The sequence below is a fragment of the Gossypium hirsutum genome, chromosome A12, assembly GCF_007990345.1.
Source record: "Gossypium hirsutum isolate 1008001.06 chromosome A12, Gossypium_hirsutum_v2.1, whole genome shotgun sequence".
Lineage (NCBI taxonomy): Eukaryota > Viridiplantae > Streptophyta > Magnoliopsida > Malvales > Malvaceae > Gossypium > Gossypium hirsutum.
Genome location: NC_053435.1, coordinates 810,286 through 834,749, shown reverse-complemented (window position 1 = coordinate 834,749; position 24,464 = coordinate 810,286). Strand labels below are relative to the sequence as shown.

At 33.3% G+C, this 24,464-nt stretch overlaps 4 protein-coding genes across 6 annotated transcripts; all 4 read right to left on the bottom strand.

The window, feature by feature from the left end:
• Positions 1-2,066: 2,066 nt before the first annotated feature.
• Positions 2,067-3,853, bottom strand: LOC107930268 (LRR receptor-like serine/threonine-protein kinase SIK1). Its single transcript, XM_016861881.2, has one exon. The coding sequence runs from the start codon at positions 3,453-3,455 to the stop codon at positions 2,277-2,279; it is 1,179 nt and encodes a 392-aa protein (XP_016717370.1). The 5' UTR covers positions 3,456-3,853; the 3' UTR covers positions 2,067-2,276.
• Positions 3,854-4,817: 964 nt separating this feature from the next.
• Positions 4,818-6,566, bottom strand: LOC107930275 (histidine-containing phosphotransfer protein 5). Its single transcript, XM_016861893.2, has 6 exons — positions 6,420-6,566; positions 5,879-6,009; positions 5,721-5,792; positions 5,556-5,627; positions 5,415-5,487; positions 4,818-5,318 (listed from the first exon to the last, which is right to left on the bottom strand). Exons 1-6 carry the CDS (start codon positions 6,480-6,482, stop codon positions 5,268-5,270), a joined length of 462 nt encoding a protein of 153 aa, XP_016717382.1. The 5' UTR covers positions 6,483-6,566; the 3' UTR covers positions 4,818-5,267.
• Positions 6,567-10,199: 3,633 nt separating this feature from the next.
• LOC107930255 (autophagy-related protein 18g) lies at positions 10,200-18,415 on the bottom strand. 3 transcript variants are annotated; one of them, XR_005905959.1, is made up of 10 exons: positions 17,773-18,415; positions 16,046-16,510; positions 15,203-15,640; positions 14,339-14,584; positions 13,388-14,224; positions 13,153-13,310; positions 12,207-12,340; positions 11,531-12,109; positions 11,341-11,399; positions 10,200-10,639 (listed from the first exon to the last, which is right to left on the bottom strand). XR_005905959.1 is itself a non-coding variant. In XM_016861855.2 (9 exons), the coding sequence occupies exons 1-9, from the start codon at positions 17,944-17,946 to the stop codon at positions 11,395-11,397; spliced, it is 3,036 nt and encodes a 1,011-aa protein (XP_016717344.1). In that variant the 5' UTR covers positions 17,947-18,415; the 3' UTR covers positions 10,956-11,394. The 3 variants fall into 3 exon arrangements, 2 of the variants coding, with proteins under 2 accessions (XP_016717344.1, XP_016717357.1); XM_016861855.2 differs by lacking the exon at positions 10,200-10,639 and having other exon boundaries at positions 10,956-11,399; XM_016861868.2 differs by lacking the exon at positions 10,200-10,639 and having other exon boundaries at positions 10,956-11,399; positions 16,046-16,487.
• A 2,993-nt stretch (positions 18,416-21,408) lies between these two features.
• On the bottom strand, positions 21,409-24,112 carry LOC107930283 (receptor-like cytosolic serine/threonine-protein kinase RBK2). Its single transcript, XM_016861905.2, has 8 exons — positions 23,830-24,112; positions 23,279-23,742; positions 22,939-23,190; positions 22,691-22,845; positions 22,538-22,617; positions 22,309-22,444; positions 22,044-22,193; positions 21,409-21,931 (listed from the first exon to the last, which is right to left on the bottom strand). Exons 2-8 carry the CDS (start codon positions 23,616-23,618, stop codon positions 21,845-21,847), a joined length of 1,200 nt encoding a protein of 399 aa, XP_016717394.2. The 5' UTR covers positions 23,619-23,742; positions 23,830-24,112; the 3' UTR covers positions 21,409-21,844.
• Between the last annotated feature and the right edge of the window lie 352 nt (positions 24,113-24,464).

Genomic DNA, 24,464 nt, shown 5'->3' with positions numbered 1-24,464 from the left:
CCTAAGAGGCAAATTTACAGTAATTTTATTTGCCAAAGCTATGAGAAATTTTTATAACAGAAAAGTATGCAGTCCAAAGGGGAAAATTTTGACAAGAAAACGATAAGATTTGGTGGTATAGTATATGCATCATGGTCCATGAAATATGTGTCACAAAATACATTAATTAATTACATATATAAAAATGTAAATGTTAAAATTTTATACTGATTAGTATAAGTCGATATATATTAATATAGGTCGTCATTGGTTAATTATTTTATACTAAATTAATATTGAAGTGATACATACTGATGGATAGTATTTTTCCATGTGCCTAGGAACTGATATATATTATTATAATGTTATCTTCAGTCTCCATCAGACCTAATCCTAGTGGTTTATTCATTTGGTGCATTGCCAAAGGAGACTAAGCGAATAAAAATGGTGAGAAAGAGCTACTTTTTTTGGTTTTTTTGGTTCTCGTTATGAAGAAGACAAATGTGTAGGTAAGGTATTAGGACCACTTCTATTAATATATTAATAAAATATTTTTTTAGTCGAAAATACATTTGAATATTCGGAAATCACAAATTTTATTTAAGAAATATCGAACTATTTATCACTAAAGTTGAGGACGTAAAAATATAAGGAATTATGAGGTGTTGAGAAAAGGAGAGCTGCAAAAATAATAGAAGTAAGTTGATTGGTGAAGCTAAGCTGGCCCCAACTTCATTGTCGATGCCAATGATGAATCTATGTTTCATCTATGTTTGGGTATGATTTAGATGATTGTTCCATTTTTTTTTTCTTGCCCAACCTGGTGCATTTGGAAAGCTGCTCAACTCTCAAACAAGCCCCAAGTTTTACTTTATTTTACCCCCCACTCACGTCCCTTCAAAACAAGAATACAAATATAAGAAATTCCTTTTTTTTTTCTTTTTTATTGTATCGATATAGATATTCTTTAAAGAAATAAACAAAATCAAGAAATATGTTTTATTTTTATGAAGGGAATTAAATTTAAAAATATTATATATAATATTATCTAATACTCAATAATTATATTGAATTTTAACTAAATTTAAAATTGAGCTAACCAAAATTTTAAAAAAAAAATCTTTTCTAAAATTATATTTCAAGTCCACAAAACTCAAAACTTTACTTACAAAACACTTATTTTTGAGGTCCACAAAACTCAAAACTTGATACTTACTGGCAGTGATGACACTAGCGGGGTTGGCAGGGACCGATCCTTCTAACATGAAATTTTTTTTATATGGCTTCTTTAAAATTTTTAAAATTTTAAATTAGTAAAGGTAAAATTACAATTTGGTTCCCCATAAAAATATAAAAATATTGATTTAATCATTTAAAAATGATAAAAATATAGTTTATTAAAATAATAAAATTACATTTTTATGTAAAAATTATAATTAAATTTCGACTCCCTCTAAAAGAATTTTCTGGTTTCACGCATGCTTACTGGTGGGACTCAAAAACATGTTAACTAACAATGAAATGATAGTTGTTAGTAGGGGTGAGTAAAATCCGATTCGATTCGAAAAACTCAATAAAAAATCAAATTTTGAATTAAATAGTTCGGGTTATTTGAGTTAATCAAGTTATTCAGATCAACTCGAATAAAAAATTAAGTTTTTTGGTTTAACTCGAATATGAATTATACAATATATTCGAGTTATCCGAAAATTTGATTAAGAAAAGACAAAACTACATCGTTTTGATAAATGTTTACCCATTAAGTTAAAAGGCAAAATCATTATATTGTTCAAGCAATTAAATAATCTTGTATTTCGTCAACTAGTTAAATAATCGGTCCATCTAAACGCAATATTAAGTATAAATAATAAGATTCGTTAACTCAACTCGAGTTGAATCTATTCGATTCGAAAAAAATTCAAATTGAGTTCGGTTGCTAAAATAGGATTTGTTAATTCGAGTAACTCGAAAATTTTTTACTCGACTCGATCAAATACCCATCCTTAGTTGTTAGTAGGGAATGTGGACTAACCAATAATATTCACATGAAAGAAACACAAGACTTGTCCCCAAAATTCATACTAGTATTAATGAAGTTTAGTTTAATATAAATAAGGGTGATTAAGTACATAATAAACTACAAAATATTGCATATCACAAAATTATAGTTTCTAAATTCTCAGATACCAACCTCACTTATTGTCACCTTTTACCCACAAAATCAATAAAATTCTATCCTAATTGTTTCTTTTTTTTTTCCAAAAGTACCCTCCACAAGATTGTTCAAATGACCAATTCTATCCTTTACATTGAAAAGCAGGCCTAGTCTTCATTTTACCGGCTTTCAACGGGCACGCTGTCTGGACCGGCGGCACCATGCAATTATACTGTAAACATAGCGAGCTCCTCAGAGGAATCTCCGCCGTCGGACTGATCTCGATTCCGGTCAAATAGTTATGCTGCAAATAGAGTATTCTTATGCTGGCGGATAATAACCGGTCCACGAAGCTGGCCGGGACGTGACCGGTGAAGTAGTTGTTGTTCAAGTAGAGATTCTGTACGGTCGAGAACATTGGTGATATGTGACCCGACAATCTGTTGTGGCTCAGATCGACGGTCGGTATCGTCACTGGTTCAGTCGGTTGGACTGGGCCGGAAAACGAGTTTCTTTCCAGCTGAAGGTTGGTGATTGGGAATGAGAACAAACGGCCCGGGATGGGACCGGTGAATTGGTTCAAGCTTAAGTCTAGGTAGTTCAAGTGGTTGAGCCGTGATAGAAGCTTATCGACCGGTCCGGTAAGCCGGTTCCAGGAGAGGGAGAGGGACTGCAAAGAAGGAGGGAGGGAGTAAGGAGCGAGCGAACCGGAGAGAGCATTGTGTTTGAGGTCCAACCGGGTTAGGCCATGAGAGAGAAACGGAGGAACCGAACCGGAGAGATGGTTATGACAAAGAATAACATTGGTGAGCTCCGGCAAGGTTCCGATGGAACGCGGGATTCCACCGGTGAGTTGATTATAACTGAGATCAAGCGTTCTAAGCCTCCTCAGTCGACCGAGAGTCACTGGAATATTCCCGGAGATAAAATTCCGGCTGATCGAAAGAAAACGAAGGCCCTTCAATTGCAAGATTGACTCCGGCAACGACCCATAGATTCGACCCGGAACAATAGACAACTCAGCGAGAGCAGATAGTTTACCAATAGCCGAGTCTATCCTTCCGGTTAAACCCGGCGAACCAGCACGAGGATCACCAAGATTAAGAGCAACTACTTTATCGGACGCACAGTAAACGCCAGCAAAGTTACAAGGATCGGAAGTAAAATCCCAGGAAGCCAAATAATTAGAGCCAGGCAAATCATGGAGAGACTTTCTAATAGATTGTAAAGCCAAAAAATCAATTGGGTCTAAAATTGCAAAAGCCAAGAATCTACATTGAAACAGAGCAACTAAAAACAGAGCATAAGAAACCACATGCATCCTCCTCCCTCGTTTAAGAAGACCCGAGTTTATCTGAGTGAAGCAAAGAGGTGAGGCAATTGAAATGTGGTTTATATAAGAAGAAAAAGCCAAAAGGGAAGGCTTTCGGGTTGGCAAATGTAGGTTTTACGTGAGAGAAGAGTACCGGTTTCTCGTTGGGGATACAAACGTGAAAGCTTTTAATGGCGAAAAACTATCAGCATCAAAAAGATTATATATAACTTAATGAAGTAAAACAAAGATTGGCTTCAAACAGAAGCAAAAGACCAAAACTTTTATCTCATTCTTTAGTTTTTTTTTAGTGGCTTCTTAGACAAGATGCATAGCACAACGGTGACGGCGTATTTTTAACACCGATGAAGGAAACTAGAAATGTTTGTTTTACTTTTCTTTATTGTTGTTTAATGTTTTGTTTTTGCTGTTCTTAGTTATTAGGGGGTAAAGGGTTTTCTCAAGCCTACATGGAAGGCAGAGGGATAGGTTCGGGAGACAAGTCAGCAGGTAGGGTCGGTTGACGGTGGTTGATCCAGGGACTCAGGGATCACGTGACTAATGAGAGTGGACTGGACACAGGGTGGCAATGTCCAGCTAGGATAGTAACGTCGTCAATAAGTGAAGCGGTACCATTGAAACCTATCATAACTATATATATAACATGTATATAAAATTGTGAATTAGTTTTTTATCGAAATATCGGATAGAAATAAGGAGCTAGATTGATTGACTCGTAAATTAATTGATTAATTTAAATATCGATCTAATTCCAAAAAGGATAGCACTAAGGACTAAGGAAGCTTTAATAATATTTTGAAGAAAAAAACACAGACCTCCCACAGACGAGCAGAGCCCAAAATTCATGTTTCTTTGTCTGCTTAATGCACCAAAATGACGTAGGACATTGATGTTAATTGTGCGTTCCATTTTCCATTAACGGAGGAGTTATATAATAAACGTGTAAACAAGAAAAAGGATGTTTGCATTTGGACAGCATGCAGTTGCAGGCAAAGGGCTATGCCTTAGCCACTGTTTGCAGCAGTTGCAGTCTTCCCTCATTAACTCTCAGTGTCGTTTCTGTCAACCCAGACTCGGCAATTCACTTTTCACTACTTTGCTATCCAATTTTGGGTCAAATTATTATATTAAACAAAAATTGTTTTAGGTCAAATTATGATTATGACTTTAATCTAGGTTTAAATATTAAATTAATCCCAATTGTTTAAAGCTTAAAAGATTGGACTGATGACATGACAAAAAATTCTAATACAGTTTGGATTTGGTTAAGTATGAGAATAAAAACCAGTATCTATTGACCTTGACCTTCCAGCTGAATGTAATAAATGTTCCAATAACAGATTCAGACCCACACAACATTTATTTTTGTCTTTGATTTTCAAAAAACATGTTTGATGATGTCCCTCTCAGCTTTTCTTTTCTTTTTCCAGAGACAAAAATCGTAGGAAACCTTTGCTTAAAGCAAAAGTAATAGTTTTTGATGTATCAATCTATAGATAGACAAGTCAAATGCTAGTGTGAAAACAACTCTGATGTTGTTTAGTTTTTGATGCATCAGTCTATCGATAGAAAAGTCAAATGTTAGTGTGCGAACAACTCTGCTGTTTTAACCAGAGGTTTAATCAGTTTTATCATCGATACGAACTGACCCGATTTCAAATCGAATTTAACACGAAAAAGTTTGATGAAATTCTCAAACATTGAACAACTTATGCAGGAAAATGCTGGACATGTTTTATTCACAACTCTATGCAATGTTTCTCCGTTTTATTCTATCAAGAAGACGATACGAAATGTGATTTAATGCACTCTTGGAATCGATCCACCAGCTGCAACTATTTGTTGCTCCAGCTGAAACACCAAAACATCAGAGAACGGTTCCGCATGCTCATTTTCCCGGCCAACCATCAATAGGCATACATACAAATAACGGGAAGCAACACTTACCAGGAATAAGGTTTGAAGCTTGTTCTTTAGTAGGGAGTATTCATGAGAGAGCTGTTGCAGACATCTCAAACACCTGTTCCATTCATCATCAAGCAATTAGGTGCATAAAAAAGCATTGCATACAGGTAAAGCAAGACTCACCCTTCGCGGTTTTGAGCGTCGCTGAAACTCCGAAAGGCGATACATGCATTTTTAACCCTCATTGCACCTATGCTATTACCATAGAGACAAAACACTTGATTTTCAAAGGTATCCATATAATATGATCAAATTAGGTCCTTGAAAATGCTTTTGAGATTGAATTACCTGGAACTGCTACCCTTTAGTTGATGGATACATTCATCTATTTGCTTGAAATCAACACCTTGTTTTTGTTCACTTTAAAAGAAAAAAATGGCACAGGAATAAAAAAAAAAAGCGAAGAAAGAAACAAGAAAAATGATGAGGACAAAAGCAGAACTTACAGTGCTATGGCCATATTGTTAATAAGTTTCTCACAATCTTCAAAGAAAAGTGAGGCAACCTCCATGACAAAATGTGGGCTGTTTTCATCTTCCAGTTTTCGGAGCTGAGTGAACTGATCATCCACAATTCCCTGTTCATAACCAATAACAGCCCATCATCAAAACGAGGCAAATAATGGGACAAAAAATAAGATTTGGTATGATATGCAACCCGAAACCTGGGTGTTCGCAAGCACAGAGTACGAAGCCAAACGAGTAAACTAACGAACACATGTCAATTCCATATACAGTAACCATGCCACATAAATACTCATAACCAAGAGGACACACTAAAAAAACACTAACACCAATAAAAATCCAACTTTTCCGAAGGATTTTTGCGAATCTGTAAGACCCCACAAGATTTGGTTTTTGTAACAAATACACTTCCTTAGAAACAAACGATTTCCCATAAATATTTCATTGGAAAAAATCAAATCTTTTAGAGTAAAATCTAATGAAGGAAGCACAAATAAAACGTAAAGGAAACATGCATTTTTACCTCACGATGGAGTGATGAAGAGTAGTCAATGAACTTTCTTTGCAACTGATTGACAAAATCCATGGTCGCCTCTTGTTTTTGTTTCTTGAAAAAGGAAAAGCAGTTAAAAACAGATACTTTGAAAAACTTTTTTTTGGAGGAGATTAAGGAAAGTAATTATTTGACTTATCAATTAATACTAATTTATTTCCTTTTATTATTTTTTACTTTCACCTTTAACTACATTAATTATTTAAATTTTGAATATTAATTATATTTTTATTTAAAATTGAAAAATGAAATATAGTTAAAAATGTATTATATATTTGATTTATATAGAAAAATATTTTTAATTAATTAAATTATAACTTTTAACATTAATTTAAACTTAAAAGATTAAAGTTTAAATACAATTGTCAAAGATTAATGTTGCACTGAAGAGTATGACGCCTTCGAAGGCTTCAGCGGTGGATGGTATGCCCGCTTTCTTTTTCCAAAAATTTTGGCATATTGTGGATCCTGATGTGACTGAATTTTTGTTTATCTATCTTAAAATATAATGTTCTTGTCTCCAGTATAAATGTGAAAAATATCATTTTTATTCCTAAAATTAATACTCGTTGTATGTGGAATTGTCAGGGCTATTGCTAACAGGTTCCGGCATGTGTTGGACTTTTGTATCGATGAAGCTCAAAACATTTCTGTGCCAGGTTGATTGATCTCCAAGAATGTGATTTTGGCTTACGAGATTTTGCATTCGTTTTAAGGTCTCATTTAAAAAGAAAAGGATCGTTTGCCTTAAAATTGACACGAGCAAAGCATATGACCCAGTGGAGTGGTCTTTTCTTTAAAATATGGTGTTGGGTATGAGATTGCATCATAATTGAGTGGCTTCTTTTATGATGAAATGTATCTCAATAGTCTCTTATTCGATCGTGGTGAATGGAAAAGGAGCACCTTTCCAGCCATCCCACGGCTTACAGTAGGGATGTTTGTTAAGCTTCTTTCTTTTTCTTAGCTGTAGTGAATGATTTTCGACACTAACGAAGATGGCAAGAAATGTTGTCATTGGTGCTTACGAGTAACCATTTCTGATAGTAAACAAATTGGGGGTTTTGGGTTCCAAGACTTGGCTAAGTTTAATGTCGCTGTGTTAGCAAAGCAAGGATGGAGAATTCTTTCAAAGGCCTGATTCTTTGGTTGCGCCATGTATGAAAGCTAAATATTTTCCATCTACAAATTTCTTATCATCAAAATTGGGTAATCACCCCTCATATTTGGACAAGCATATGGAGTGCAAAGGATCTATTAAATTCTGGCATTTGATGGAAGGTTGGAGATGGTACCTCGATTTCAATATGGAACGATGCTTGGCTCATTGGCTTTGGATCCTCCTCGATTCGAGTCACACTTGTGCAGACAGATTTAGTTTGGGTGTCTGATCTAATGGTACCAAATAGGCGAGAATGGAACAAATGACTTATAACGAACCTTTTCGGGGCAAGTGAAGCTTGTCGCATCCCTTAGCAGTAGTTCCTTAAGCTGATGTTATAAAATATTCAGTAAGAAGTATTATGAAATGCTACGTCTTAGTCTTAGTTATTTACGTTATCGTTTTGTTACAATGTAGTTAATCTATCATTAAGTTCCATTATTTCCCTAACGAAAATCATACATGGTAGTCTAAATGAAATTTAAATGTCAACTTAAATGTTCAACTGAAATAAGAATAGTCTTTTCAATCAAAATAGAAAAGAAAACTAAAAGAAAAAAGAGACTAACGGATTTTCTTTTTCAGTTCAAGATGTAATTAATTTAAAATCTACAATTAATTAAATTTAATTAATTAAAACCCTACTCTCGTCCCAGTTGAACATCCAAGTTGGCATTTAAAACCCATTTGAACTGTCACATAGAATTGTCGTTAGGAAGATAACGGAGCTTAATGGCAGAGTGACCACTTCGTAACAAAACGATAACGTAAGTAACTAAAACATATATCAAGCATAAGTGACTAAAATGTAATTTGAGTCAAATAAAAGTGACTATTTTTGGAATTTACTCTAAATTAAATTATCAATTTTTGTTCCATTTCACTTGAAAAAATACATGTAATATGTCACATTCTCGTTGGTTGGTATAATTTTAAGATTTAATTATGACAAAATTAATAACTTAACTTCACATCAAAATATTTTAAAAACAACACATAATGCCAAATTTAGTCCTTTATATATTTTGCCAATTTAACATTTATTTGTTTTTAGTTAAATTCGCCTCTTAATGTTATAATTTGACCATCAACATTCTGAAAAAAATCAAATTGATATTCTTTTAACGAGAATACTAACTAAAAATTTAATTCTTTACACACAATAGACTATATAACAATCCATGCATACTCCATGCTAATTTTTTGAATTTGTATGAACTTTTTATATTTTTAATTTTATTTTTTTATTTTTATAAATTTTGAATTATTTGTTAATGTAACATATAAGACTATGTTAACAAGATATCCACATGAACTGTCATGCGAGTTACCAAGCCAATAACATACAAATTAATGTTTTAGTTAGTATATCCGTTAAAAAAAAGAGAGAGAGAGCAAATTGAATTTTTTTAAAAGATTAAGAGTCGAATTTAGCTCCAAAAATATAAATATTAAATTTACAAAAAAATATAAATATTAAAGACTAATTTTACTATTATAACAAAAAAATCTAAATTTTCAGGAAATATTTAGATAGCAATTTATTAATAATGTCCTAGACAAGGTCCTCTGTTTACTAAAATTAGAAGCTAATGCTCTTCTGCACATTGAAAAAAAACGTTCTCTTAGAGGGAAATAGGGGTGTGCAAAATTCGGGTAAAATTGAAAAAATTCGATTAACAGACCAAATTCGGTTAATCAGTCGGTTAACCGAATTAATTCGGTCGGGGGTCGGTTAATAATTTTTTGAGTTTTCGATTAACGGTTAATTCGGTTCGAAACCGGTCAGTTAACCTTATATTTTCGGCTTAACCGAAAATATTAATAAATAAATTTATAATATATAAATAGCCCACTATTTATTCAAACCCACCCAATTCAACATAAACTCAAATACCCAATCTAATATATATTAACCCAAGTACACAACCCAACCTAACCCAACCCAATCATAAAAATTACAAATAATTTAATAAATAAAAATAAAAATCTAAAAATAAAAATAAAAAAAAACATAATTTTATACAAATAATTCAGTTAATTCGATTAATTAGGGTAATTCGATTAATTCGGTTAATTAGGGTAATTCGATTAATTCGGTTAATTTTATATTTATTTTAACTAAAAATAAAAAATATATAAAATTTTCAGTTAATTCGGTTAACCGACCGAATTAACCGAAAAAATTTCGATTTAGTTAATTTTTTTGAAAAAAATTCAGTTCGGTTAATAATTAAAAATTTTGAAGGGTCGGTTAACCGATTGACACCCCTAAGGAGAAACCCTCAATTGTCAAAAAAAGAAAAAGTTGAAAAGAAATATAGACTAAATAGTTTTAAATTATTAAAAAACCAATAAATGTACCATTTTTCAATTTCTTTCCTTTGATTGTATACTATTATTTCTTCGTGTTTAGGAACAAAAACTTACTCATTTCAGATAAATTTATACTAAATAAAATGACTTAAATTTTAAATAATATCATATTTCAAATTTAAAATTAAAATTTTTTCTTCTAATAAAGTTACTCATTTCAAGGATTTTAAAATTTTAAAGTAATTATTTTCGTAAGAGTATTTTATATTAATTATTATATAATGATAATAACTAAATAAAAAATTACAAATTAGAAGAGGAAGATGATAACAACTAAGTTTAAATCTTACCGTTTAAAGGTAAAAAAGAAAAAAGATAAAGTTAGCATTACTTCCATGTATCTTGTGGGAATATTTTAAATCATCTACGATTTTTCTAGTTACGACACAATAGTTAATGATTGTAAGAAGAAGAAAAAAACTTCCAAAGAGAAAAGGAAAACCAATATTTGTAACAAACTTTTTAAAACATATACACTCTCTCTTTACATTTATTTTAATTAAATATTTAATATACTGACAAAATATATTTTTTTTGAACTCCACAAGTTATGCATTTACCATGTACTCATCAAGGGATGAAGTGAAGAATCGCGATACCTTATCATTCAGCAGTTCCTTTTTCTTCTTACCGAGGTACTCCTAATTCCTATCTGTCAAAGAAATTAATTCAGATCGAATATGATTTTCTTTTTCACTTTTTTTTTTTTCGTTCAGCGTGAAAAAAATATATGTTCGAACATATTTTATAAAATTTAGGTAGAAAACAAATAAACGAGATTAAAACTTTGAAAATCGTAACTACTTTCCTAAATTTTTTCGTGTTTAAATTCTTTTCAAAAAATTTATATAAAAACATAAAAAGATAACAATATATATATTATTGATGAATTTTTAATCATTTCTCTACTAATGTATGAAAAATATATAAACAAAAAACAAAAACGTCTCCAGAGAATGAGAGAAGAATTTATGAATACATTACAGTCATTTCATTTGCTTTTTCTTCCTTTTTTTTTCATCACCAGACAAACAATATTGTTAATACAGATTGAGACCAACAACTTCACACAGTTTTCTGTACATACAAACAAATTCAATATCATCAACACTAAGGAACTTCAACCCAAATCTAAGTACCAGAATGAGTTTTGATTCAAGTTAAATCCCCTTCTCCTAAGCTCAATACTCTCATCCATTTTTACGTATTGCCAGCTAAATAACATGTACAAAAGAGAGGAGGGGAACGATGAAGCGTCGTTCTTGCTACACTTTAAGCATACAACACAACCACCATTGCCCTCCCCCACCCTTTATTTACAGGGTGCAATGCATTTTGAATCCAAAAACATACCTTTGCTAAGCTTTCCATGGTGGTCGAACTAATACCGTGACTGATGAATCTGGTTCAACCTGTTAAAAGAATCCCAACCGTGAAAGGCCAAGTCAATTTAATTTTAGACAAAGGTGGATAAACAACATTATTAACGAGGAAAGTAAATGGTGTTTGAGGAAATGCTGCCCCATTACTTGAAGTTTTCTACCTTCTTCAGAGAACAGAAATACGCCACCTAGCATTTCATCATTTTCCCCATCTTCTTCCGGTTTTTCCTTTCCGCAGTGGTTGCTGCTGATGCTGTCGGTATCATCATTTGCATGTACAGACAACTTGCCACTTCCATTCTCCTGTATGATTTCATAGTGCCCTTCACGGAAATGCACAAAATCAACCGCAATCTGTTGTGCAGAAAATGATGACTCATCTGCCAGAATGTTTTTAGGTGCATCATAGTTGTCTACATGCAACATTGAGGCAGCACCGATCCCTACAGCGTTGAAAGAAGGCATTCCTTCAGCCTTACTTCTTGATGGAGGCAACTCCCTCTCCAGAGAGGAAAAATCACTTCTCTCAGAATGACTGGTATCATTATATATATTCTCTGAGTGCTGAAATGGAGAAGATTGGACAGTCAAAGACTCCTGATTCAACACCAATGGCTCAATGAAGCCATTCCCCATTTTACCATGGCAAGTTTCATTCAGACCCTGGTAAATGGGTGGATAAGGCTTTTCGCTGTTAATCTGATCGAAATCAAGTATATTATCCAGTCTCCTTGATGAACCTGACAGGAATTGCAATCATCAAATGATGCAATTTTAAAGGCAAGGACATTTCAATAGCAAAACCAAAATTCCTCACAAGCAATCACATAGGCTTACCTCCTTCAGAACTTTCAGTGGAGCTAAGTGACGCTGGTTTTGAATGACAAATAATAATCTCTTGTGAGGCTTTATATTCACCTTGATGAAGATCAGGAGACAAGGACAGAGGATATTTCCCAACAGAAAAACACCTATATGGAACAACCAAGATAGCTACTTTATAGATTTTAAACACAAACCATAGTCAACAAACATGCACATGAACACACATTTGCGTTGCATGGACTTGCTGCATCTAAAGTTTGTGGGAAGCATTGAATTCCCAAATGTATGGAACTTCAATCCTTAAAAATGAAGGAAAATTTTACCAGAAATCCTTTTTTTGGCAATCAAATACATATTTATGTCCAAAACTTTGTACAATAAAATATTCCATAATATTAGTAGATCCCATATTCATCTAACAAACTACCCTTCTTCAACCAAAGCCAAAACACACTTTCCCTCCTGAGAATCTTATGCGAGCACATTATAACTGAGGGTGAAAGAGGTCATATTTTCTTGCATCTTCCGTATACTGGAGGAAACAGTAAAAATCAAGACCAAACAATAATTACAGACTCTGCTGTATGTTTAAAGACCTCAGGCACACATGGAAACACTAACTTAAATTTGTGGCAAAATGCTAAAAGACAATCTTATTATATCCTTGGTTATACTTTAAGGCTACACTATAAACAACATCAGCAATAATACGGACAATAGATGTTAGATGTAAACACATTCTTAGTGCAAACTAAGTATGAGAAACTTCCAGATAAATCAGCAACATCAACCCATTTCAGTGAGATTTTCCTTGAATCATCGGCCAGAATAAAACATTTCACTAGATTGGAATCAATAATAACCAGAAACTTCAGGCAAGGATGGATATCAACATTAAATTCAGAGTTCAAAATGTGGCTAGAGCAGCCAAAAAGAATATGCATGAAAGGGAACTCACCTGTCATTCCAGCTTGATTTGATACGATGGAAGCGATCAAAAACGGGTAATAATTCCTTGCTTTTGATTTCAACTTCATGAACTGGGACCTCCTCAATTTCAAACTCACCACCATTATGACTATTGGCTCTTGAAGAATCCATCATATAGAAGGAAATCTGTACAAATGAAAAAACTAAATCAACCAAGTTATTGCACCTATTATGAGTAATAGAAAATTAAAAACATGAACTACCTTAGACTTTTGCCATGTTGGTAACCTCCAGGAGTTTACTTGCACCTCTGCATTAGAGAGGTACCAGTGGAAGCTCTCATGGGGCTTTGTGGGAAAAGGTGTTGAAGTCTTCTCTCCACGGACATTATCGTTAATTTCCAGAGAATTAATGCTGTATTCCTCACAAACTGATTTACTTTGAACAACTTCAGCTAAATCTTGTCTCTCAAGGGTAGCCTTAGAAATACTTTCCTCTCTTTCTGGCCAATCAGACCTCCTACATACATCCCACCACTGAACAGGTTCAACCTTCACCCTCAAGTCATCCTCTTGTACGTGTGTATATGAAGCTGTCTGGAATCTTAAATTACTTGCACCTGAATCTGCCCCAATTGACGGGAGAAGCTCATGTTGAACTACATGACCTGATGGAGTATAAACTAAAAGATGTTCCAAAGAATTAGTTCTTGAAACAACATGCTGAGGAGCGAGCAATATAGAATTATGAAAAACAGCAGCAACAGCACCAGATGGCACAAAAACCTTTCCTGTCGCAGAATTCGCAGCATTGCTTACTGTGTTAAGCCATCCAAAACTACTATATTTTATCCTGCTGACAACAGAAAGGGCAACGGGTAGTGGGGGTGGGAAAGATTGCTGATTAGTGACACAAGATGAGGTAGACCACCATGGCAGGGATATAACTGGAAAAAGGGAGGGTTCTTCACCCTGAGAACTAAGCGTTTGAAATCCTGTATCACCTCCAAATGGGGACAAGACAAAAATATGGCAAGTTCCCTTGGATGAAACAATCGCAACCCACTGACTATAGTGACTAAAGCAAATATCTTGAATCATCTGTTAAATTATAACATAAAAAAAGGAAAAAAAACAAAAAATATATATTAAAATGCAATCTGCAAGGGGAAGGTAGAAAAGTAAGATATATCTTGAAACTAAAATTATACTAACAGCTGATGTCATTCCCCGATGTAGCTTGTAAAGATGCACATGAGAAGAGCTCCAGTCAGAACTTTGAACACCGGATCCAGAGCGCACATACGATGGCATGATCCTGAAGATGTTTATATTATTTCCATATACTGATGCAGTAACCAGAAGGGTCCCACTAGGGTCAAAACTTAGTGCAGAGATTGGGCTTGTATGAGCTTTAAATTGAGATATAACATCTCGAGAAACAAAATCCTTTATGACAACCTACAAAATCAACCATTTGAATCATAAGAAGTGTCAGTAATTGGATGTTCTAAATCTCATCTATCATGTAAAATATACTCTCTTAATAGAGAATAAATAAGACGGCACAGTCACTAATGCCTCCTCCTAAAGCTATTTATGATATAACTGCATTCATTTTGTTCTTCCCGTTTAGCCTTGCAACTTCCATAGACAAAAGGAAACATGAGGCCCAATTTGTTCCATTTGGAGATAAAATTGGAAAAACGAAAACAATCATCTCATTCTCTTTGCAGACTCCATACCTTTAATAAATTAAATTAAATTCTATTTTTCAGAGATAAAAATATTCTCTATGATTGAAATGATATTATGTATCCTGCTAGACTTCTTATAAGTAGAAGCATAGCAAGACATCCTAGAGGAATCCAACTGGAATATTTAAATTAGTTTTGGAGTCATCAGGCAGTAACCTCAATGCATTATTTTGCTGCAAACATGAACTATTCAGAAATGCCATCCAAAAATAACAAGTTTAACCTCAAATTTTAAAGCATGCGTACTTTCATCCTGAAATATAGAGAAAAGAAAGATCTTATTAAAATAGAAATGTAATCTAAGTAAAAGCATAAGACTAACCATTCCTGCATTGTCCATATCACTTCCTGCAAGTCTTCCAACTTTCCAAACTGAATTCTGTGACACGGGGGAATGTGAGCCATCAGGAAGTAGCTCTTGACAACACTTGGATAAAGTCCTGTATCCCATATCTCCCAGGTTGATTAGCCCAGTTGCCAAATGCTTACTAGATTCCATTGCATAACGAGCAACCAGACTACTGCCACCAGGAGATGTTGATGGACTGACACCAGGAGAAGGGGTAAGGTTTTGTGGGCTTAACCGTCCAGTGTTAGACAACAGTGGATTATTGGAAGCATATGCTAACCACCTTGGACCCACAGCCATTGGACCCAAGCCGACATTAACCCCAACAGCCCCTTGTCCTGCCAACTGGGGAACAGGATAGGTGAGGACACTAAACTTATTCTCGAGAGTGAGGGCATCAAAACAATATATCTGCAACCATACAAGAAGAGTTGATTATGATATCTGCAGCACCAGAAATAAACTAGAAAAAGAGGAGTGCATAATCTTCATAAAATTGCTTTGCCTTTGATTGGTATATATATCTCAGCTTACTGCCTTTGGACTGACCGGTCACTTGCAGCACTAGTTAAAGCAATACAAGAAACTAAGACAACCTACAGACTAAGATCACTAATAACCATGACTACAACAAAACTTGGAACAAAAGGAGATACAGGTTATAAGGAAAAAACTATGCTGCTGATAAATTTTTATCATAGAATAAAGTAGCAACAATGCCGAGTAATTTAATCTGCACTTCAAAACCCAAAACATGCAAAATGAAATTTCAAACTCTCTTAAATTAATATACCATTTATATCAGCCAGCACTTACCTGTGTTGCAAGACCTACCGCTACAATCCTGGAACTGCATCTAATCATGCAAACTGATGATCGAAATCTCAGCACATGCACATAAGAGTGAGACTGGAGAGAGTAAAATCGAACTGTTGTAGGTGAGTTGACAGTGTTTCCTGACTGTGGCTCCATACGGCAATCTTGGGCCACCCCAACTGAATGGCCAGTGTTCTGAGCCAATCTTGAACTATTGGTGTCATAACCAGCAACGACCAATAGCATAGGATGAGATGACTTGAATCCTTCTTGTCCATCTGAACTCAGGGGGCAAGGCTGCATCTGTAAGAAGGAAACTGGACCATCACGCTTTGAAACTAGTTCACTATAGTTAGAGGCATCCTCCACATCAAGGACTTGAAATCCATTCTGGTAACCAAGTAAGAGGACACGCTTGAAGTGAGACGGATCAAGTTCCAACCTGTCAAAGCCAGCCCATGTTACCTGTTCATGGAACAAATAATGGAAACACACCGAAGCAAACGTTGATTTCAAAATAGGAAGAAAGGAGAAGCATTCTGAGACAGCCCAAAAAAATCCAACAGAATTATGAAATTTAATTCGAATGTGCCAATTCACACCAAGGCAGAGAGAGCAGATAAAAAAATCATTGTGTAAAAATTTGTTTGTTGATAATTTAAAGCTAAGCCTCGCCATTCCATGAGAAACCACATTCCAAGTCTAGTGCAGCTTAAAAAGAGATTCTTAACAAATATTAATGCTTCACAAAGCACAACAGTCCAGATATGAGACATTATGAAAGACACAGTCATGCACACACTAGTTCTATTATATCAATTCTCCACTGTAAAAAATCATAACAATCTAAATAAATTTAATTCACAAGATAGTGCATCGGTGACTTAACTCTTTAAGATTTTCCAAACAAACACCCCACGAAAATTGTGCAGACAAAAAGCAGCATGAAATAATCAATGCTTTAAAGGATATCAAAGATATAAGGTTTGAGTTAACATAGTTAGAGCAGGTTAGCTAGACTCCATATCCAAATTGTTTAATATTAGCAGAGCCAAAACTAGTTTTGTTAAGGTGTGCGTTTGGGAACTGTGCCTACATAGGTGTTGTTAGACAAGGTGCTTTTGATGAGGCAAGCACACTTTTGTAAGGAGGCAGACACCAGAAATATATATATTTGAAGTTCTCTTTAATTTCTTTCATTTTTTTCATTAATTGCAACTTTAGTAGTTTTTTTAAAGGACAAATTCAAGCTCTCTACTTCTAATGTTTGAGTATTCAACAATCTATGGACCATAAAAAGATCATGCATATTGGCCAACAAAAGAAAAGGAAAATTGTGCATGTTTTATAAGATGGACCGCTCTTTAGAGTTTATAATCAAAATTATATATCTTAAGTGTGTGCATATATGCATACACGTACACAAATACACATACTGCGCCTTACTTAAGTAAGCGACTTCTTGGGCAATATAATAGCTGAAGCACCTAAAGCTCACAGTGCGCCATAGAAGTAGACAACACTAAGCCAAATGGTTCTCGACAAGTAATACCGAGTAGTGAAAGCAATTAAGCTTTAAATCACCATTAACTCTATGCAGACACTAGACAACTCTACAAAGTAAGCTAAAAGCTTTCAACTACCAAGCAAGCTAAGAGTTCAAAAGCTAAAAAGAAAGAAACCAGAAAAACAAATGTAAACGATTGAGCCTAAAATGGAAAGTAAACCTGATCTTTATGATCTTCAGAAGAAGTAGAAATGGAAGCAGCGACGGAAGCACCAGCGGAGCGAACCGAGGATGCGACGTTACTAGCATTCGAGGAAACAGTCTTCAAACAAGACGATATTATCCTCAAAGAATTCGGCAACAAGCCATTGTTCCTTCCTTTCCCTTTCCTCATCCTCCAACTATAAAAACACTCCTACTCGTACTACTCTCTCGAGCAAAACCGCCACTGACTCTTCTCCTTCTTCTCCTCCTCCTCTGTCACTGTCACCACCAGCATCACAACGGCCTAACTCCGCCTTCACCACCGTGACCACCGGCGAGTAGCATCTCCGATCGCTGACGATCGGATTTAACATCCGATTCTCCTGATCGCCACTCGAAAATCCTCACAACAAACAAACAAAAACAACTTTTTTCTTTTTTGCAGCTTAGCCTGAGATTACTTTAAGGCTTGCTTAATGTTTGACTTCAAAGGAATTATCATCAGCAGTATCCTCTTTATACTTATCCAAAATCCAAATTTACTCTTCTACATAAGGGTTTTTATTTATTTATTTATTTATTTTCAAATTTTGTCTCTCAGAAGTTTCTCTTTTCTTTCGCTTTCTCTCTCAAATCAATCTACCTGTGTTTTGGGATGTAAGCAAAAGAAAAGGGAGCGTTACCCTCTTTTATTAATTTATTTTTGAAAGAATTTTTTTTATAAAAATTAAATAATTTATTAAAAATTATAAAACTCGAAATAAATTTTGGTTAAGATAATAAATTTAAATGTAGTGTACTAGAAATAAACTTACTATATGTGAAATTTTATTAATTTTATATAAAAATATTTTTTTTTGTATAATTTTAATTTTATTTCCGGAAGGTAACTAAAAAGTCATAATTTGATTTTTTTTATATAAAAATATCTTTATAATAATATAATTTTATAATTTTATACTCATTTTTAATTGAATTTAATAAAAATATTAAATATAATATAAACTATTTATGAAAATTTAAAAAAACAAAAATATTAATAATACATCCATTTATAAATATCTTTGTTTGTATTTTTAATGTTTATAGAACGGCTGAGATTGAAGGGATGAAATAAGAAGTGAAATTTTGGTTTGAGGGGGGAGATGTGGACCGAGCGGTGTAGCTTGGACTTTGGATCACAACACGCAAAAGCCTGAAAAAGATGTTTACAATTTTTCTTAAAAAATATATTAAATAAGAGAAAATTTTAATAATAATAATAATAATAATAATAATAATAATAATAAAGAATTATTACTAACAGTGTAACTTTTGTCTCGTGCCGTGTGATGTCAGTTGTCAGGCTGTTATTAATTTTTCTGTTGATTCATTAGTGAATTTTGTCTTCGCATTGGGCTTCCTGCAGTGGATTGGCATGGGCTGGCCAACTTAAGACTTGTTTGGTTTGGATTGGACATGAATTTTATTAGTGACTAATGTATTATATTTTATCAAAATTAGGGTTTAATTTCTAATGAAAATTTTTATTTCTTTATTTTATTTTAATTTCACAAGCTTTTTATTTTATATTATTATTTAATTTAAATTAATAACATAATTAACATAATGGCATAGATTTGTTTTTAAACAATTTTTTAGAATTCGGATAAAAAATTCACATATCATTTAATGGTAACAGCTAATATTTTTATTAAATTCGACTTACTAATGATATTATAAAAGAAACCAAAATATTATATCAAACAAAATTAAAGGGATATTAACTAGGAGGAGTTCGGGCATGTTTTAATGTATTTTTCTTTTAGTTTAACTGGTGGAGAGAGGTTATAGGTAGAAGTATTGTATAAAAAAAAGGTTTAATGACAAATTTCGCCACAAACGTTTACATATTTTGTCAAATAGCTCTAATTGTATTTTATAGCTTTTTTTAGCCATCAACCTTTGTTCTTTTTTTTTCAAATTATTTTTTTAATCGATTTGATGAAAATTTTGTTAAAAAAGTTGACGGGATGATGTGGAAGGTGTAGTTTATTACTTAAGTAACCTAATAAGATAATTATATGTGAAAAAATAATAAAATAATAAATTATACATGAAATTAAAAAAAAATAACTCTTAATTTAAAAAAAACTTAATTGTCTAAAAAAAGTATCGAAATGAGTGTATACATTTGTTTACTGAGAGGTTTTAAAAAGATAATTAATAAATCAAATAAAAAATATTAAATGTGTGCATTCATTTCAAAACCTTTTTTTAGATAATTAGTTTATTTTCTTTTTTTTTAGAGTTATTTTTTTCAAGTGTTATTATTTTATTCGGTTATCTAAGAATAAATTATATCTCATTAAAATTTTTCACATATGAAATTCCATATCATCTCGTTAGCTTTTTTAACGGTACTTTCATCGAATCTATTAAAAAAACAATTTGAAAAAAAGATTAAAGGTTGATGATAAAAAAAAATTAAAAAATACAATTAGTGGCCAAAGTTGTCATTAAGCCTATAAAAAAATGTTGAAAAAAATAGATTTATAAGCTAAGTTCTCAAGGGAAAATTTAGTGGCGAGAGTTCTAATCTTTAAAGGTACAAGAGTGTATGATAAATTTAAGTTCCCTAGTTGTAATTGTTTAAAGATAATGAACACTCCCTACTGAGTTAGGTTTCGCAAATATAAAGAAAACAAATTGCGTAAGCAAACTTGATTGTCACTTGTTTATTTTGTGTCTTCATAATGCGTGGATAAGTTAAAACTACCGCAATCACAGGTCCTTATAGTTTTCATTAAATTAAAAAATAAAATTATTAATAGATTTTTTTATGGAAAAAGAAGTTAATAATAAATGGAAAAACTAAAGAAAGAAGTTAGGGTGAAATGATAAGATGATGAGAAGATAAGAAAGAAGGTAGGCGGATTACGGTGGGTGTAATGGAGTTACGTGCCGCCTAGGTTGGGTCAATTATAAATAAACGAATCATCATCATCATAATTCAATTGGCTAAACACCTTGAGAAAAAAAATAAAAAAAAAGAAAGAGATGATCCCACCAATTGGCTCACGATAGAAATATATAATTAATTTATATTTTTTTATTTATTTTAGTTTTAGATTTTATATAATTTTTAAAAAAAATTTAGACCACGATATAGTAAATACCAAAATGTCACGTCATTATATTATAATAAAAATAAGATTCACATATTAAATCAAAAAACTGTCAAATTTGAAGATTAATGTGAAAAAAAAAATTGATTAAGTTGAGAGAAATACAAATTCTAATCTACTAATTTAAATATTAGATACGAGATTATTGAAACATATAATTACGAATTATAACTTTGTATGAAAGCATGTTTTTCTATCAATATATCTTTGTGTTGTCTAAAATGATCTATAGTCCCTTAAAATAGAAGGATAATACGTTTCAACGCACTCAAATCTACGTCCTCCCGTATTAACAATAATACCAATACTAATTAAACTAAAAGAAAATCTATTCTAAGATATTTTTGACACATTATGAATATGCCAAAAATTAATAGTTATTGGTTGTGATTTGAGAAAGAAGTAAATTGGAAAAGTCCAACAACATAGAATTGAAGAGAGAGAAAACAGTATTAAAGGAATAAATTAAAGATGACGTGGAATAATAACATAGCAAATAAATATCTTATTTTAAAAATAAAAACAAAAGAGCCTTCTTTTGGGAATTAAAAAACAACTCCTTTAATCATAGTTTGCTTTAAAGTTAAAATAAATTAGAAAAAAAAAAAAAAAAAAAAGAATGACAATGGCTGGTTCTCCTCTTTAATCTATTTGTCCGACAAAAATTGACTGAACCATAGGATATTCTCTCTACTTCTGTTCCCCTATGATTCTCTTATGTACATGTCTTCTATGTCCCAAACACACTGCCATTCTTCACTTTCCTTTTTGCCCTCCTCGGAATTCTACCCAAACCCTAATCCTGTTCTGTTCCTTTTTAAAAATCCCATTTTTTTTTAATGTACGTGAAACAACGTCGATCTTTTCAATTTGGTCCCCCTTTTCAACTTCATCTCTTTGCATGCACCATTTCAAATCTCTTCATTGAAAGCTTTTCTGAAAAAACGGGACCCGACATTTCTTAATGCTCTTTAAGCTGTTGGGATTACCATTAAGTAGCTGCACTACCTGCATGACATTTTAACAACCAACTGTTAACATATATATACGTATATGTATATGTAATATGTATTTATGCATGAAAGTTATCAAAGCTTTGATGTGGAACTTGTCCACGTGCCTGACTCATTTGCGGACGCCGTATCGACGACCGGTGTATGCACAGCGAAGCGGCTAGGAGGACAAGGCTCATTTCTCGAGCACTGTAATCGTTGCCAAGATTGGGATCGATCAGCTCTCGGATTTCGTTCTTCTTTAGCAAAGGTTTAGCCTAGGTGGGGAGGAAAACAAATTCAAGGCATAAATAAAATACATGTGCATATGCATATAAGCGAGTACTTGAGTATATGGTGATGTTGTGTGTGTGTTTTAGTGGCGTTACGTACCCACAATACAAGGCTTTGCTGAGAGTAATCCAGAGCTCTACGGCCGGTAACGAGTTCCAACAACAGTACACCAAAGGCAAACACATCGGTTTTTTCGTCGACTATGCCGTGCATCAAGTACTCAGGAGCTAGGTAGCTGCAAAAAGAATGCAATAAAGGAGATCGATTTAATTATTGGAATCGATAACCGATAACTGCAATGAAAAGTTTAGTGTTTAGGTATACGAACCCGAAAGTGCCTTCGAACTTGGAAACGTTGTGGTGAGTCCAGTTTTCGGGTAGCCATTTCGCGAGTCCGAAGTCACAAATCTGTTGCTTTCTTGTGTTACTATATAACAATGTAAGAAAATGGAACGTTTAAGGATTTGGTTTTGGAGGGTACCTGAGGGTCGAAGTCCTTTGTAAGCAAAATATTTGCAGCCTTGATATCTCTATGTATGATTCTCCTCTTGCAACCTTCATGAAGATACCTTAAACCTTCAGCTGTTCCTAAAGCAATCTTAAACCTAATACCCCATGTCAGTTTTTCCTTTGAACCTGTAAGAAAAAACAATACATAAAAAAAAGGTCAATTCAGACTGGGATCCATCCCTTCAATGTTCATAATTTCATGAAAACGATGAAACTAACCATAAAGAAGAGAAGCTAAGCTCCCATTTGGAGACAACTCAAGGACAAGATGCATTCCACCTTCAATTCCATAACCAATTAACTTAGCAGTGTTGGGATGGTTCACATGAGCCATAATCCCAAGCTCAGACAAGAAATCCCCTATAATCTCATCGGCTGTGCCTTTTGTTAGTCGTTTTATTGCAACAAGCTGTCCGTTTCGTAAACTCCCTTTATAGACTTCAGCATAACCACCTTTTCCGACAAGATTCTCTGCACACACACACCAAAAAAATAAAATAAAATAAAATAAAAAATCATCCAATAATCAAATTCCAAGCAGAGTACAAAGTAAACTAACGAGTGCTGAAGTTTTTTGTGGCAGCTTGAAGCTCTGAAAGGGTAAAAATTTTCCTATGATTATATGAACCGGAAAGAAAATCTGGTGCAACAGCAAAGTTTCCTCTCATGCTATTACTCCTTAACGACAGCCTAAATGACCCGAAATTCTGCAAATTCGCTAAAGATTTCCTCGATTTACTTCGGAATAATTGTGCCAATCCTCGCCATTTAGAACCACCTTGCTTTGAGCTTTGATCATTTGTTGGTTCTTTACAAGAATTAGTCCTTTCGAATTCTTCACTCCTAAAGAAATCCTCCAGAACACCAGTTGGAGAACATGTATCCACCTTCTTCTCCATTTTTTTAAACTTTCATGTTGCAGACGATAAGAGGCAAAACAGGGGAGACACAGATACAGAGTACTCTGTTTTCTTTTTCTTGTCTTCCCCCACCAGTTTAACTTGCAAAATTGTTTTGATTTCCCTGCAAATATAATGGATAAGCAACACAACAAAGAGAAGTAAAAACCCAGAAAGAAAAAAAAAAGAAGCAAAGAGAATGAGTGAATACCATTTGAGGATGAAGGTTTTAAGTTGTTCAGAAATATACAGATATTATAGTTGTGAGACAAAGAAGCAAACAACATAAAAAACAACAGAAGATATGGAAGATATTAAACAAAAACAAAAGAGGGGACGATTAAAGAAGAGGTGCACATAAATTTGCGGTTACTCTAAGCTTTTTATCATCACTTGCTTCTCCATCAATATTGTTTTGAATGATTTCTTTCTTTCTTTCTTAAAAAAAAATGTTTATTATTTGTTTCTGAAGTAAATATTACTTCTTCTGCTTAACTAATTTATTTATTTTTAATTAATATTACTAAATAGAAAAAAAAATGGTATATTATATATATATATAGCTTCGGTTGGTCAAAGACGGCTTAGTCCATTGAGTTGCGGCACGTGACTTAGTTAGACACGTGGGTTTTTATTGTTGTCCCTGCCGTTACATGTAAGAACTTTCCGGCTTGGTTCAATGACGGGACGTAAATATGGATCACACAAATATATATATATAATATATTAACGTTTTATTTAAGGTAAAAAAAAAATCTCTATTATCTCTATCTAAAGAAAAAAAGAGAGGACAAAGTGGGAATATTTTATAAAAACTGTAAGCAATTTTCTGACTTTTTCTACTAA